Raw genomic sequence first — 14,545 nt, forward strand, 5'->3', positions numbered from 1 at the left:
TTGCTGTTAGGTTAACCCTTCCCTGACTTATCCTTTTTTTTAGGTTCTGATTATCACTCTGTATGGTGTCTCCAAACTGGATACAGCAACCCAAAGCAAAGTCAAGCAAAGCATTACTCCCCATGTCCTGCAGGCTACCTTCCCCTGGACACCACCTGGCAGGAGACAATTCACATTTTCTGCAATATTTTCAAGAAATGTTAATGTCAGGATCCCTAGATTATCTCCCAAGAAGGAAGTGATACCTAAGTGGTCATTTCTCAAAGACCTGGCCAAATATGGCACATGAACTGAATACACAACATTGCTAATACCTAGAGCTTCTGAGCCTACTCAGACCAGTCTGTTATGAACAGTGTCACAGATGGCAGTAACCAATGGGGGGACATGTGACATCATGTGCAAGAAACTTACTCCGTGTAAGTAAAGGAAAACCATATCATGTACTCTTTGGATTAAGGTCATTCAACAGGGCAGCCTCTGTGCGCCTGGCTGGGTTACCAGCTCACTGTCCAATGGTTACTCTCAGGTCCTCATAAGGAAACCCAATTAAAGAATCCAGTATCCAGCTGAGCCCTGAGCCTTGACAAGCCCAAGCCCTGACAAATTCTGGAGCAAGAAAAACAACAGCGGCTGAGGGTACTCGATGTGCCACTAATATCTGGAGTACTGAGAGCAGTCTGCAGGGAAAGGTAGAGTCTGGAAGGAGCTGCCAACATTCCCCATCCCACATTTGTGCAGTTCATCATTCCAGCCTAAATGTATACCTCACACCTGCTCCTATTCAGATCACATCTCCATTTTTTGAGTTCTCATCCCGTCTCCAAAGAACTCACAGCCCCTCTCAGCGTGGTGTCATCTACATATTTAATAGGCAAACACATTCTGTTCCGTCATCTAAATGATTAATGAAAATGTGGTCTGATGCTAGGCCCGAGGCAGACACTGAGGAATGCTGCTGTAGCCATCCTTCTGTCTTAACAGAGAGCTCTCACTGACTTCTCTCTGGACGTGGTCTCCTAAACAGCTTTTATATCATTCTGCTGCAGTTTCTGCTAGGCTGCTTTAGCCTAGTTTGCTTATAAGATTGTTAAATGAAAAGATTTAACTGTCAGGGCAGCAAAAGCTTTGCTAAAGTCAATCTATATAGCCACAAAACAAGTTATCGTTATACCCATTATTCTACATTAATTGATAGGAGGAGGTTAATTTGTTCAACCTCAGCTGACTTCATAGTACAAGCCATTTTGTAATACTGGCCCTGGGAAATGACTATGTCTCTAAAGCATTGAATTTAATTTTATCCTGTTCTTGGACATCAGAAATACGGAAACGCAGGAGAAAACCCAGCCCTCCACAAAATCACGAGTGGAATATGGGGTGAGAATCAGCTCTCCACTGCCTGTCCCAACACTAAAGCAAGTTCACCAAAAGAAGCTGGCAGCAGTCAGGTTAAACACAAGAAGGAGGAGTTCAGATAAAAGCTAGGAGATTTGCGGCACGTTCTGCCAAAAAATGCCAGGCTCCGAAAAGATTACAATGGTTCAAGAGGAGCCTGAAGACATCCCTGGAAGAGAAGCATAGAGGGGTGCTACAGCCATGCCACATGAGCAGGTTGGGTCTATGGGACCAAACAAGGTGGCAACGGCCCCAGGCTTCACTGCCTGTTTCTGGGAAGTCATTTCAGTGTAGGTCCAGCCTGAGCATCAGTGTAGTCTCCTGAGCATTCTCAACAGGGGCTGGAAGAATTAGGAGCTGTCCTGAAGGACACTTTCTTGGTTAGTTTTGTCCAGAAGGACACCAGCTGGGTGCTCTAGGACTGCTCTGCTGAGCCAAAGCTCTGCATCAAAGCAGCCTCCTGCTCCAAATTTAAATGCTAATGTAGGCACACCCTAAACATACAAACGACAGCAGCTTTGAAAATCCTCCGAGATGAAAATACCTGGAAGCTGGAAAAGTGCTTAGGGCAAGTCTTGCAGAAGCTTAGCCTATCCTTGCAGCTCCCGGGGCGTTTGCTGATGGCCACTGCGGCAGGCAGGTACGGGGCTGGTTGATCCAATGGTCTGGACCAATACAGCCATTACTGTGTGTTGCATATGCCCTCACAAAATTGTACTAATAATGTAGGAACAGTAATTCTTCTGCATTCATTGAGAGACACAGAAGTTAAGATCTCTCTGCTACCGAACCTCTCTGCACTCTGCCCCGGGCAGACACCAAAACATTATAGCTTGTTTCTGCTTCACACACTCAGAGTTCCCTCTTCCACACCTTGACCAAGTGTAATAGACCCAACCTTGACTTCTCTAGTCAGTCAGAAAAACACTTTAAACCAAGACTCTATAAATGTATGCCTCTTTTTCCAGGTGTGACTGATACCCCCTGCTCCTGACCCCTGGTAGTAACCCCTGTACTGTAAGCTGACACCAACCCAGACAAAAACTACACATAAGTGTGAGGAATAAAAAATGTTTACATTCTGGTTTACCTCAGATACATGAGCCATACTTTAGCATACTTTTCCCTATGCTTCAAGGCACCATATTATTTCAACTTGACATAATACTTCATAAGCATATACCTCCCTGTTATACATCATCGTGGGCAGTCTCGATGGTTTTATCACACAGCACAATTTTCCATCATCTCATAAATAAGAATACTTTGATTATTTATTAATAGATAATACAGCCACAGAGATACCATTGGCAACACTATATTCTGTAATTCCTTTCTGTTTGTTATGGAAATCCCCCCATAAATTGCTGTATTTTCTTGCTATCAATTTCAATGTATTACACAGCAACAGTATCAAATGAGGAATCTGGGGAAAACTAGCTATCCCAGAAATCCCAAAATCAAGTCTATCTCTACGTAAATCTCACTGGCTGTGTGGGTAGAGCTCTTGCTGTTGATAAAGGCATTGCAAATTTCACGAGACTTTTTCTCTACTACACTGAAAGGGTATGCAAAAAAGAGTAAACGCACATTATCAAAGTAATCATATCTCATGTCACAATGTAAATCACACAGGTGAGATGGGCCTAGGATAGCTAGAACAGTCAAATGTCTCTGCAAGTAGGTATGCACAAATATTTTCCATTTTGATTGTGCCCAGATTAATGGTTTCCCCTCAAATCTTATACTTAATTTTGAAAAAAGACCTTAAATCCTCAGGCCAGATTTATTTCAACTCCTGCATACCAAAATAAAAATATAAGATACAAGTAGTTTGAATATGTCGGTCTCATGCTATGATTTTCTTACTTTTGCATAAATAAAGCTAAACACAAAATTTCACGAGCACTATACAAACTTCTTCCTTTACTCCTTACATAAAACTGAAGCAGGATTAAACAAGGCAGCAGAATCACACAGGTATTTGAGGATTTTTCTTTTTTTTTTTTACTTCTCTATAAAAAATGTGACTACTACACTAGCAGTAGTGTACTACCATGCTAGTAGTAGTGAGTAAAAGACCTAAGTATTGGAAGAAATATGATAATGCATGCTTGCAGGACCACAGAAGGATGTCTTTAGTACTGTTTTGACAAAATGTCAAAATCTGCACCTTATGAAACAAATATAAGGTTTGTCTGTTGAGGACTACTATTATAAACTTGACAGAAACCCTTAATAGTCTGTTTAAAATATTTGCAAAAATGCCTATTTATTTCAAGGCTTGGGTGACTTCTTGATTTAGCATTGTATATTCAAAACAATGACAAAATATCATATTAAGAGTGTATCTTCTATGTAACAGTATACACTAACTATGTATGACAACAACTATATTAACAAGCCCTGCAGTGGTCCAGACTGTTCCCTCCAACTTTCAACATTGAAGAAAAAAAGCTGAAGCATAATGGGCCCATAGTACCACTCTCCATTGTAGGCATTTCTCCCTTACTCATTATTTATTCTTTCAAATAATTTGAAATTACTGTCACTTTTGATGCTCCTAAAACCAATGATGAATATCCCATTTATCTATTAAAAAAAGTCTATTTAAAAGTGCATCAAGTTCTTAGCCTCAACATATCTTGTGACAGTGAGTCAGGCTATATATTGCTGGATGCATCGCAAAAGAGTTAGAAGTTGTACCTTGTTAACATAAAACCAGGAGAAAAGCAAAACCAGTGCTCTACTTTGCCATTCATTATTGCATCCAATCTAATTCCTGTTTCTTCAGAATTTTCATTGAGTTTACTTCCCATATAAATATATGCTCTAGATTTACTTGTCACTTATATCTATGAAAAAAAGCAAACATTAAAACACCAATAACGTACTGTGAATACAGCAGTATTTGTTTCCAAACAGCTATTAGTGAAAACAAACAGCTATTACTGAAAAGTTGCCTACATAGTCTATTTGCTCTGTTTCACTTCCTTGCCTCTAATTTAGTGTTATGAAATATGATAAGAAGTAACTGTAAAAGTAGCTTTTCATTTTCCAATACTAAATATGATACAGTGTTCAAGCAAAAAGAAGTTTAGTCTTTAGAGCAAAATGATGACTCACGGCTGACAACAATTTTTGTTGCTAGCACTGCCCTTGTGGGGTTTTTGTTCTGCACTGTGAAGTATGTCAGCAATATGAAAAAAACCTTCCAGTAATATTTTAAACATACTTATTGCAGAAACCAAGAAAACTGGGAGATTAAACCTCAAGAATAATGACGGTCTCTCTCTATGCGAGAAACACTTTAATAAATTGTAAATACAGCATCATACGAATACAATATCATATTTGCACAAGTGTCTGTGTAAATCCAGCTTTTGCCTAAGCAATGCTTGAAATGGCATGAATCTTCTGCATCCACAACATCCTGCAGCAAGAAGCTGCACAGCTTACTTATACACAACATAAAGAAAGACTTCCTTTTGTTCACTCTGAACCTACTTTATTGAATTTGAGTATTGGAATGGAGACTGAATTTTAACTTGCTAGTCTACTTTTACTATTTTTTATCATTTTAATTATTATTACTTCTCTCACACACTACAGCTCACACAAAAAATCAGCATCTCACTGTTCATACCAGGGATAATCTACTCAAGTATGGACGAAAGCTCACCCCAGAAGGAATCTAATAATCTGTTGTTATTCTGATTAAAATAATTTTCTTCCATTAAGTGAAAGTCAGAAGTCTACAAGTGCAAAAAAACCTTTGAAAATTCTTACTTTTGAACTGAAACAAAATGTCCAATTAAATCAGAAACAAAGCACATATTAAAAATGCGAAATGTCATACTGAGATTAACTGTTCTGTTTAACTTCTGATTATGTCACTAGCAAAAATACTAGCAAAAAAGCCTTTTGTTCACAAGAATATAACATTAATTTGTACATCTGATTTATGGAGACAGGGACTATCAACTTCTGTGCAATCAAGAGTACAAGAAATTTTTCAGATCCACAACAAGAAGAGAAAGAAGAAACAATGAGCATTGAAAATCTCAGGTTCTTCTGCAAGAATCCTGGATTGCGTGGCAAAAACGTCCATATTTAACTAGGAACTGTGGGAAACCATAAAAGGATTATATTATATTTGGACAAGGAATTAAATATGTTTTAAGTGAAATTATCTGAGCTTTCTGAGTCTGCAAAACTCCACTAAAAATGTCACAAGAGCACACAATTACCTTCTCTCTTTTCACATGTTTCTTACCAGACTCTTCTGTTTCACTTACTGGCCCAATTTCATAGGAAACACCTATGCCTGTCAAATTATCCTGGTGCCTCTAAAGTCTGAAGGCTGTTCTGTGCTTGTCCTGGCATAGTTCAGAACTGCACAGATTACATGGGTTTTAAAAATATAGATGATGTCTAGGAATATCAATAACCACTAAGAACAGCTGCAATTCAGCAGCTGGAGCCCATCCTACTAAAGGGATAGGTAGCTAGTAGTAGCCTCATGTGACGGCCCTGCACAGCTCCTCACCAGCTCTCATATGCAGCGTTCCAGTTGTGGTAGAGAATCAGCAGCCTAATGTGCCCAGATGTGGCAAAACTGGTGACAAATCTGACTACTTGTAACTAAAATTCGGTTAGTTAACTTCTTTGTTCTGTGTTTTTGACCCAGCTGTTAATTTCCTTCTCTCTGATATGCCTTTCACTTATCCCCACTGATCCCATTTTTCTTTAACCCCAGCTTTACTTTGTTTTCCAAGCATACCGTGCATGAGCTCAACTGAGGCTTTGCAATAAGCTTCAGCAAGAAGAAGGTAAAAAACTTTACTGTCCAAGGGGAAATGGCAGGCACAGCACTGGATTCGCTGACTGGTCCTTCCCTTCTACCAGGGTTGAAGGCTTGTGAAGCAGCAGAATGTTCTCACCTAATTTTAACCTAGGAACACAACACTGGGTTGTCAGTCACCTCAAACTGCTCTCATACCAGTGGAGAGGCTTTGGCACCTCAGGATTTAGACTGTCGTTAAACTGAACTCTAAACAGAGATACTCATCTCTCTCCACTCAGTACAAGAGCGTGAATGGGCTTGATCCTGACTTCAGTGCATAAAGATAAATGCGTAAAGATAAATGGAGAAATCTCGGTCTAGCCCTATACCTTCTGCGAATGTGACCGTGTTGGTGAAGGGAAACAGAAAGACGGCTTCCATCAGCTCCATCTAATCGAGAGTGGCCCACAGCAGGTACTTTCCTAAACAGGTCCCTGCCTGTGGCACAGGTAGCCAGCCCAAGATAACCCCGTAACTACATTAGGAGTTGTTATTTGCAAACCATTTGAAGGAATGTTTTCAGAACTGTTAAATCAGTCATAAGTATCGCAGGGAAAGAGCAGTCTTAGCAATGCCGGAGGAGCTGTGCACATGTCCAACGTATAGTTAAGCAAGCAGTGATAGGGCACCCATGGACGTATAGTTTTCAATACGTGAAAGCATAAACTAGAAGAGGCTTAGGAGCAGGACCCATCCATGACAAAGGCCACCAAAATCTTTCAAATTTTCACACAAAACTTTCCTAACAAAAGTGTGGATGATATGAGGGAGAAAAGAAAGACTTCTTAAAAAGGAACTGACAGAAAAATTTTGTCCAGGTTTATAGAGCACAGAAAACTATTTAAATAAGACAACAGCTTTTAAGCCACTAAGTCTGAGCTTGGGAAGAATATACCTCCTCTCTCCATATATGTGTTTACTGTTGCTTTAAGGAAGTATCAACTACTTAAAAAAAATGTACACAAAAGTTTTGCAAAAGATCAAGGCCCAGATAATACAACAACTCAATTTCAGTATCTTGATGAAAGCCAAAACTTGATCACATTTGTTTTCTGGGGTAAGAGAAACCTACTGATTCTAACTGAAAAAGAAAAGCAAACAAACCCACATGAAAACACCCCCCCCCCAAATTAAAAACAAAGTCAAAACCAGAGTAATTATGCAGACTCCAATACACATCCATATATTCTAAAAGCCACAGACTTCAACATGCATTCATATATTTAGAAAGATTCCTTTCTCAAACACATTGCACACGTGATTTTGTGTATATAAACGCACACAGCAGCTGTATTTTAGTCCCTACTTACTTTCAGCAAATGTACCAAAAGAGACAACACTGCATACATTTTCTTCAGGTACACACTCATGCAGAAAAGCAACTGAGTCCTAGCAAATAATATTAAAGCTCACATTGCACATGCAAGATCAGTCACATCAAGTACTTCAAGAAATCTAAAACCAACCCCCCCCCCCCAACAAAACTTCAAAACAAAACCTCCTGATAACATTGCCAAATCATAGCTGCTTCTTACCACACTACTGAGAAACACATCTGCAACCTTGGACTTTCTGACAGATTTCAAATTTCTGCCATCTACTAACTACTGACATGCTTGAACTGTTAAAAAATGTATTTTTTTTTTTTTTTTAATAATGGGAAAAGTATTTTTCACCCCTCATTTCCAAAAACAGCTGGAGCAGTTTGGCATAAATGTTTAAAAAATATCTCAACTAGTAAAGGACTGCCAAATTCCAGCAAGAAAGGTAAAATGACTGGGAAATAGGACAAGCAACCGAAAATCTTTTCTTAAAATGGAAACACTTGTGCAATTTTAACTCCCCATTACAAGCATTATTATGTCCTCTGAAAGTGAAAAACACAAAAGCACTCTTTGAAGTGGACAGTCGCGCTATGGTCTGAAGGCCTCTTGATTTCACTCTTAAGAAAAATCAAAGGAGTTCATCTTAATGAAGACAGAGCTTAAAAGCATCAGGTTCTGGTTTAGTGTACAGCCTTTCCCATATCCCTCAATTTTTAACACAAGCATTTTACAAATAAATAGAAACAACTTGCACTTCACACAACCTTTAAAACTTTTACTGATCCCCGGGCTTCTTTAGTCTATTTTCTGTTAGAATCTGTGCAAGACGTGCCACAGGCTCAGGATTAAGAAATAATAATAAAAAAAATCAGTGACTACACAAAAAAAAAAAAAATCCAATTCAATCCCCTTTCAACTTACAAAAATGTGCCTCATAGGGACCATAAAATCCATGTAATTACCTGCTGCAGGATCTGTAACCGCTTGACTGGTGATGCCAGATGGTGGTTCTTGAAGCTGGTATGTTGCATTTGTGGAGGGTGTCGTTGGGCTGGTGTTGCTGTTTGTCATGTAATGTGAAGGATATGGTGAGCTATTATAATACTGTGCATACTGCCCCTGGCCAAAACTGGGATAAGAGGGATACTCCTGCAAGACAAAAAAGCAACTGAATAGTCCATCAAAGTTTTGCTACTTTTTAGTATAAATTCCAAAATATAACTACAAACACATGTCAGACTTTCAGCACGTATGCTGCAGGACCTAAAAATGCAAAGCAGTAAAATGAAATCTGAATTATGCATAATTTAGTATGTCTTCTCATAAAATAGTTTATTAGACACAGTGCTGAAGATGTGTGAGTAAGAACATTAACCCCAGACAGCTCCACTATTGGAAGATGACAAACTGAAGAATAACATCTATAAACATTAGTTTAACTTGAAGGGATGCTAATTTCTTTCAAAAAGCTATTTGAGGGTTAGATTTTTTCAGTGGATGAGATTCTAAGTTCGCCAAAGTTTCCTCAACTCATATTTACAAATTTACCTGCTGTGAGCTATTAAATCCAGTAGAATTTGTGAGTGAATTATTTCCCGCATATATTCCTGACGATGTTGTAAAACTGCTGCCTGAAATGAAATGAAAAATTATGTGAATGACTAAAACATGGTATCAGAAAATAACTTCCATCATGTAATTATATCATAAGGATATGGCATATTTGTAATATTTCCCATATGTTGACCAGTTTGGTTGTCATCAGCTCTGTAACATGTTAATATACGGAAAGTGATAATTCATCGTTCCTACACCCCATGTTTTGTTACTGCAATAAAAAGAAAACCTTGAAATTTAGACAGGAATTTGGAGCCACCTCAGATCTGATTGAATATTAGGCTATGCCACCCCTCTGACTAATACCCAGCACTGGGGAAATAATGAGGTTTTCTTTACTTCCAGTTTTTGTTGACAATGCTGTCTTCCCTCACTGAAGCCCATTGGCTCCATTTCTCCTCCCACCTTCAAGAACCAGTTTCTCTCCTCTCCCTGAGACTCAACCCCTCTCTCAGGAACAGCAGAAGCTGTAGCTCCCTGCACCAAATGGCTCACCCTGATTGCAAAGCCATTAGGATTTGCTCATCAATCATAGACAGCCTTGGGCTGCAAACCTTCTTTTTTGATAGTCTCCCAGGCATGAAACAAGGGAGAAAAGTACATCTCTGAGAAAGGAGTCCCAAGATTGAATTCAGCCCAGAGAGACTGAATTACTGCCTTTACCTCCCCCCTCCCCCCCGTTCACGAGCCACCAAAAATAGACAGATGGGGCTCTTGTTTAATACCTAACCTGAGAAGCTGTTCCACTAAAAGGGCAGCAACCCCCTTTCAGCTGTTTTGCCCTTTTTGGTTATAACCCAGGAGTGACATAGCCACCAGCTGAGACATATGGATGTACAGGGTGAAGCTACATAAGCCACCAGAAAGTCTGTAATGAGGCAACCTATTGAACTCGTCCAGCGGGAGAGCACCAGCCAGTGAGAGCTCCCATTAGAGCGCACGGGTTGTTTACAGCCTCCCTCGCCGCCGAAACCTGCCTTAGTGCAAAGATATACCGAGACCTTGGGAGCAAAAGCTTGCAGGTGAGCAAATGAGGCAACGAGGGGTGGAAATCAACAGGGAGCAAGGCACACGGATGCGCCGATCCTCTGATGCATCTGACACAACCCAATTAGCAACAAAATCCTATGCAGCGGTTACTCATTGGGAAAAGCAATGTTTCTTGCAACTCCAAACAGCGAGGAATGCAGGCAGGGCTGCATGCTTACTACAGCCCCTGAAGGGCATTTGTGAGCTATTTACTTTTTTAAATAGAAAAATTCAAATCGATAGGTATCCTAGCTGTAAGAAGTCAGAAGGAAAGATACTTAAATGTTTTGATTGCAAAAGACACATAAAAGTTAAGCCTCAAAGCAGGAGATGTAAAGTACAATAGCAGTGGGAGTAAAAGATGCAGCTTAAACTCAACATGTGATAATGACTGTAAACATTTCTCTTGTATTTTCTATCAGTGCAAAAGCTCTGTGGTTGTTGAAAGATGCTACTAATCCTGTGAACTAAAATCAGATTACTTCAGCAGAAGAGCTGACATCCAAGTTTAGCAGATAGTACAGATAAACAGTACTAATGAGAAAAACATGTTGGTTTAAAATTTAATTTAAAATTGGAAAACAGATGTTATTTTTTATTATAACAAACCCCAGAGCCAAAATACAGCTGAAAAATATTTTAAATTGCAAAACTTTGAAATGCTATTTTATTTCTAAGAGTGCTTTGGCTGGAAGAATCTAAGTCACTGTGTCTCTTTTTACTTCTGCAGTTATTTCTGAGTGATGCAGTAATACATTCAAACACAGGTTTTATAGGTGCACGGTTTGAGCCGTTCTAAAAAGACATAAAAGGCCTCTCATAGTTGTAAGAAAAAAAAAACAAAACAAAACACATCAAAAACCCAAAGCTTTTTTTTAGGAATACATTACCTTTCCACAGAAAGTTTGGCAAACAATTTGCAACAGCAAATGAGAAAAGTAATTACATGCCAGCCAGCATCTCTCCCTCTCAGACAAAGACACACATACTAACATGCAGATCTCTCTCTTTCATCTCATGGTCAGCACTGGCTCCTATGGAGGAGGGGTAGGGGTCTCTTAGACCGTAACAAACATGAAGCAGGTTTCTCAGAAACGGCTCTGTGGGCCACCCAGAACTACTGGCCTAAAGTTGTTTTTTAAATACTGCAGGTTTTGCCATTTGTTTTTTAAATACTCAGCCACAGCACACCATAGAGCTGCTGTCCTGCCTGAGCTGAACAAACACAAAAATAAAAATCTCTACGAAATGCATGAGATTTATTGCCCCAAGTTGGGCAGCTATGTAGCTTTAAAATGTGATAAAAGCTGTAAATTGCAGGTCAAAGGTCTATTTTGCAAAGAGCGCGGACCCACATTAAAGCTGGGAATCCCAGTCAGTGTCGGAAGACGGCCGGACCCTGCTGGGACCAGGGGCGGGCTCCAGGCGCGGAGCTTGCCCCCATGCCTCGGCGAGGTGCAGGTTGGGGTCCTCCCCTGGGTATTGGCCACAGCAGTCCATTTGCTTTCCTAGCTCAGCCTCCTTGCCATGGGCTATGTCTATCATCAGGGTACAATGTATGTGGCAGAAGTTTAGTGCAGCTCTCCTGGGAAAGCCTAAGTCGGCCAGATGGGCTATTTAAACTCAAAGGTTTCTTCCGTTTGCTTACAGTGTTTAAAAATCCTTGGCAAACTCCCCCTTGTTGTCCTAGTAACTGCTTGGCCATCCAACACAATATTTTTAGACTGTATAATAATAACCAAATACCTTAACGTTTACTTTTTTATGGTTGAATTCCCAAACCAATTGGCTAGTATATTCTCAAACATCGCAGTCTTGGTAACTGTAACAATGCTGGTGGTGCTCATCACGAGTCTAGTCCCTTCCAGCGGTAGGATACTCGGGCTCCGGGTAAAAGCCAGGCTTGTATCGCAATCAAAGGATACTCAGGAAGGCAGCTGCAAATGGAGCTCTTCCCTTGGCATTTCCCCTGGTCCTCCTCCACTCCATTTATCCTCACTGAGCAATCCCTATAACTCTGCCAATATAGGAACAACAGCCCATTCCCACAGCCATTAGTCATATAAGTGGTCTTTCAACATCTATGAAGCAACTTATATGAAAAACAGCTTAGGGAACATACTCCTTAAAGTAAGGGTGGGGAGGAGTGGGGAGATGGGGTGGCAGAACCACTTAAGTTCTCTCCCCATCCTCTCCCCTCCACACCCCGCCCCGTTAAAGGGATGATAAATTTGTAACAAACAAAAATCTAGTTACCAGAATAACCTTAGCAAGGAATCACAGGCAGCGATTTTCCTCAGCATTTCCAAAAGTTGGCAGTCTCTCCCTCCGCTATTGTTTGGTGACTAATCACGCTGTAATTTTAGCAGGGTCAGGAAAAGCACTGGGTTTAATTGGCTGCACACGCACTGCCAGGCAGCGCCTTTACATTACAGGGAGACATTCACCCCAGGGAGAGGAACCGGAATAACTCCAAAGCTTTTGAGCACAAGGTAACCCCACTCAGGGAGCACAAGCAAGAAATGCCCTTTACTGCAGGCGAGAATGCCAGCAGGGACCGGAGCACGCTGTCATGTAATGCTCCATTGCAAAGTAGGTTGTGGGAGCCATCATCTCCATTTAGCAGCTCTGCAGCCACATGCAGAAGAGGAACACCTACTGCAGGCTACGACAAGGCTGAAGCTGCATCCTGCCCATATACTACTAGAGGGGAAAGGGAGAATAAACTTATTTCCCCCTCTGGAGGTTTCTGCACAAACGACTGAACAGCAGCAGCACTACCCCCATCTTCCGTCAAGAGAATCAACTTTGTCCTTAAATAATAGTTGAAATTATGAATAGGTTCTCCCTCCAAAATTAAATGAGGAAAGGGAAACAAATGTTCCTTTTTACTTTTAACATCTGTTCAATCAAAAGAAAGAATTAAGTCAACTTAAAGTTGTTTCAAATTCAAGAGTTAGCCTAATGAAAACAATAAAAAGATATATAATCTCATGTATAGTACAGATATATACTGTCAACATTTAACTGCAAGAAAGACCTGTTCAGCAACGTGATTCTTTTCTACTTATCTTCAAACAACTCCACGAACATTTTCATTTGAAATATTCTTCTTATTTCCATTCCTATGGTCTCTAAGGTTTCTGCAGGAGACCAGTCCTTCCCTCATCCACTGTTCATGAGCACAACAGAAATTACATACACACCATGGGGACCCCCAGACTCTGACGTGTGGCTCCTCTGCCCATGGCAGACAGTCAGCGACCTCCTGCCTTCCACGGTGAACAGCTCACAGCCCAAGCATGGCACAGCTGGAGCAGAACCCAGAATCAGACACCCTCCTTCCCCCAGCCCTGCAAACAATACTATCCTCAAATCAATGCCTCTGACCCTCCTCTCATTACAGCTTCACATCTGGGTCATCTTTAACACATTTCTTTTGCAGAATACTTTTAGATCCTCACCTTTCAATGTGTACAGCTGAAATGCTTTCCAAGACCTTACTGTTCCATCTCTTGACAACTGTCACCCTTTCATGACCTTGACAGTTCTGATCTTATACACATTTTGCATATTGTAGAAAACAAAGCAATACCTTTATGACAGACCTCTATGTAGCCCATTGACTGAGTCCCAGCTTTGCTCTACTAATGCCAAAATTCACTGCTTACTCCTAAAATTTTCCAGCAAGCGCTCCCTCACATTATCCCATGCTGCTCCCCCTTTCCTCCCTCCATTGAATGAGTTTCCCATAGACATCTGCAAAACTACTTCACTGTCCTCCCTACAATCCCTTTTTATTGACATCCCTCTGCTCTGTATCTTACAAAACCCCCCATCTTTAGAGTTGTTAGATAACCAATATGGGGTGACAACTGTTTATTACGCCTAAACAGTGTCAGCTTTATTGTTCCATTAGGCCCTCCTAACTTAAGTATTTTATTTCAGCCTCCAGCTTCTACGGGCACTATATTTTCATTTGGCTGTGTAAGTTAGCACAACAGGATCCTGATACATGACTGTGGCATGAAGGCACTACTGCAACAGATATTATAGGCAACACAGACATTAATTTTTCAGTAACTCTGTTTCCTACCAACCATGAATTACCAGTTCCTTAAAAGCTGGAATGTCATACCAGGAGTTCCTCATAGCTGCTGCTGGCAAGCATTTTGAGCTGTCTCCTACAGAGAGGTAGGGGTTTTTTCGGGGTGGTGGCAGAAAGGGTATGTGGGTTTGGTTTTTTGTTAGTGTGGCTATCTGCAGAAAGCAAAACCAATAACCTGGTTACAGTTACATTTACTCTGATGAGTAGATCACCACTATTCTG

General features: G+C 40.5%; 1 protein-coding gene across 9 annotated transcripts in view; it reads right to left on the reverse strand.

Annotated features, from left to right (window-relative positions):
• EYA1 (EYA transcriptional coactivator and phosphatase 1) overlaps positions 1–14,545 on the reverse strand; it is an 86,339-nt gene that overhangs the window by 48,803 nt on the left and 22,991 nt on the right. For all 9 annotated transcript variants that reach the window (XM_040588631.1, XM_040588630.1, XM_040588629.1 and 6 more), the window contains 2 exons: positions 9,118–9,200; positions 8,532–8,718 (listed from right to left, as the gene is read on the reverse strand). In XM_040588631.1, the coding sequence (XP_040444565.1) occupies positions 8,532–8,718; positions 9,118–9,200 (270 nt within the window). The remainder of the gene's footprint in view (positions 1–8,531; positions 8,719–9,117; positions 9,201–14,545) is intronic.

Source organism: Falco naumanni, chromosome 3 (genome assembly GCF_017639655.2).
Source record: "Falco naumanni isolate bFalNau1 chromosome 3, bFalNau1.pat, whole genome shotgun sequence".
Classification (NCBI taxonomy): domain Eukaryota; kingdom Metazoa; phylum Chordata; class Aves; order Falconiformes; family Falconidae; genus Falco; species Falco naumanni.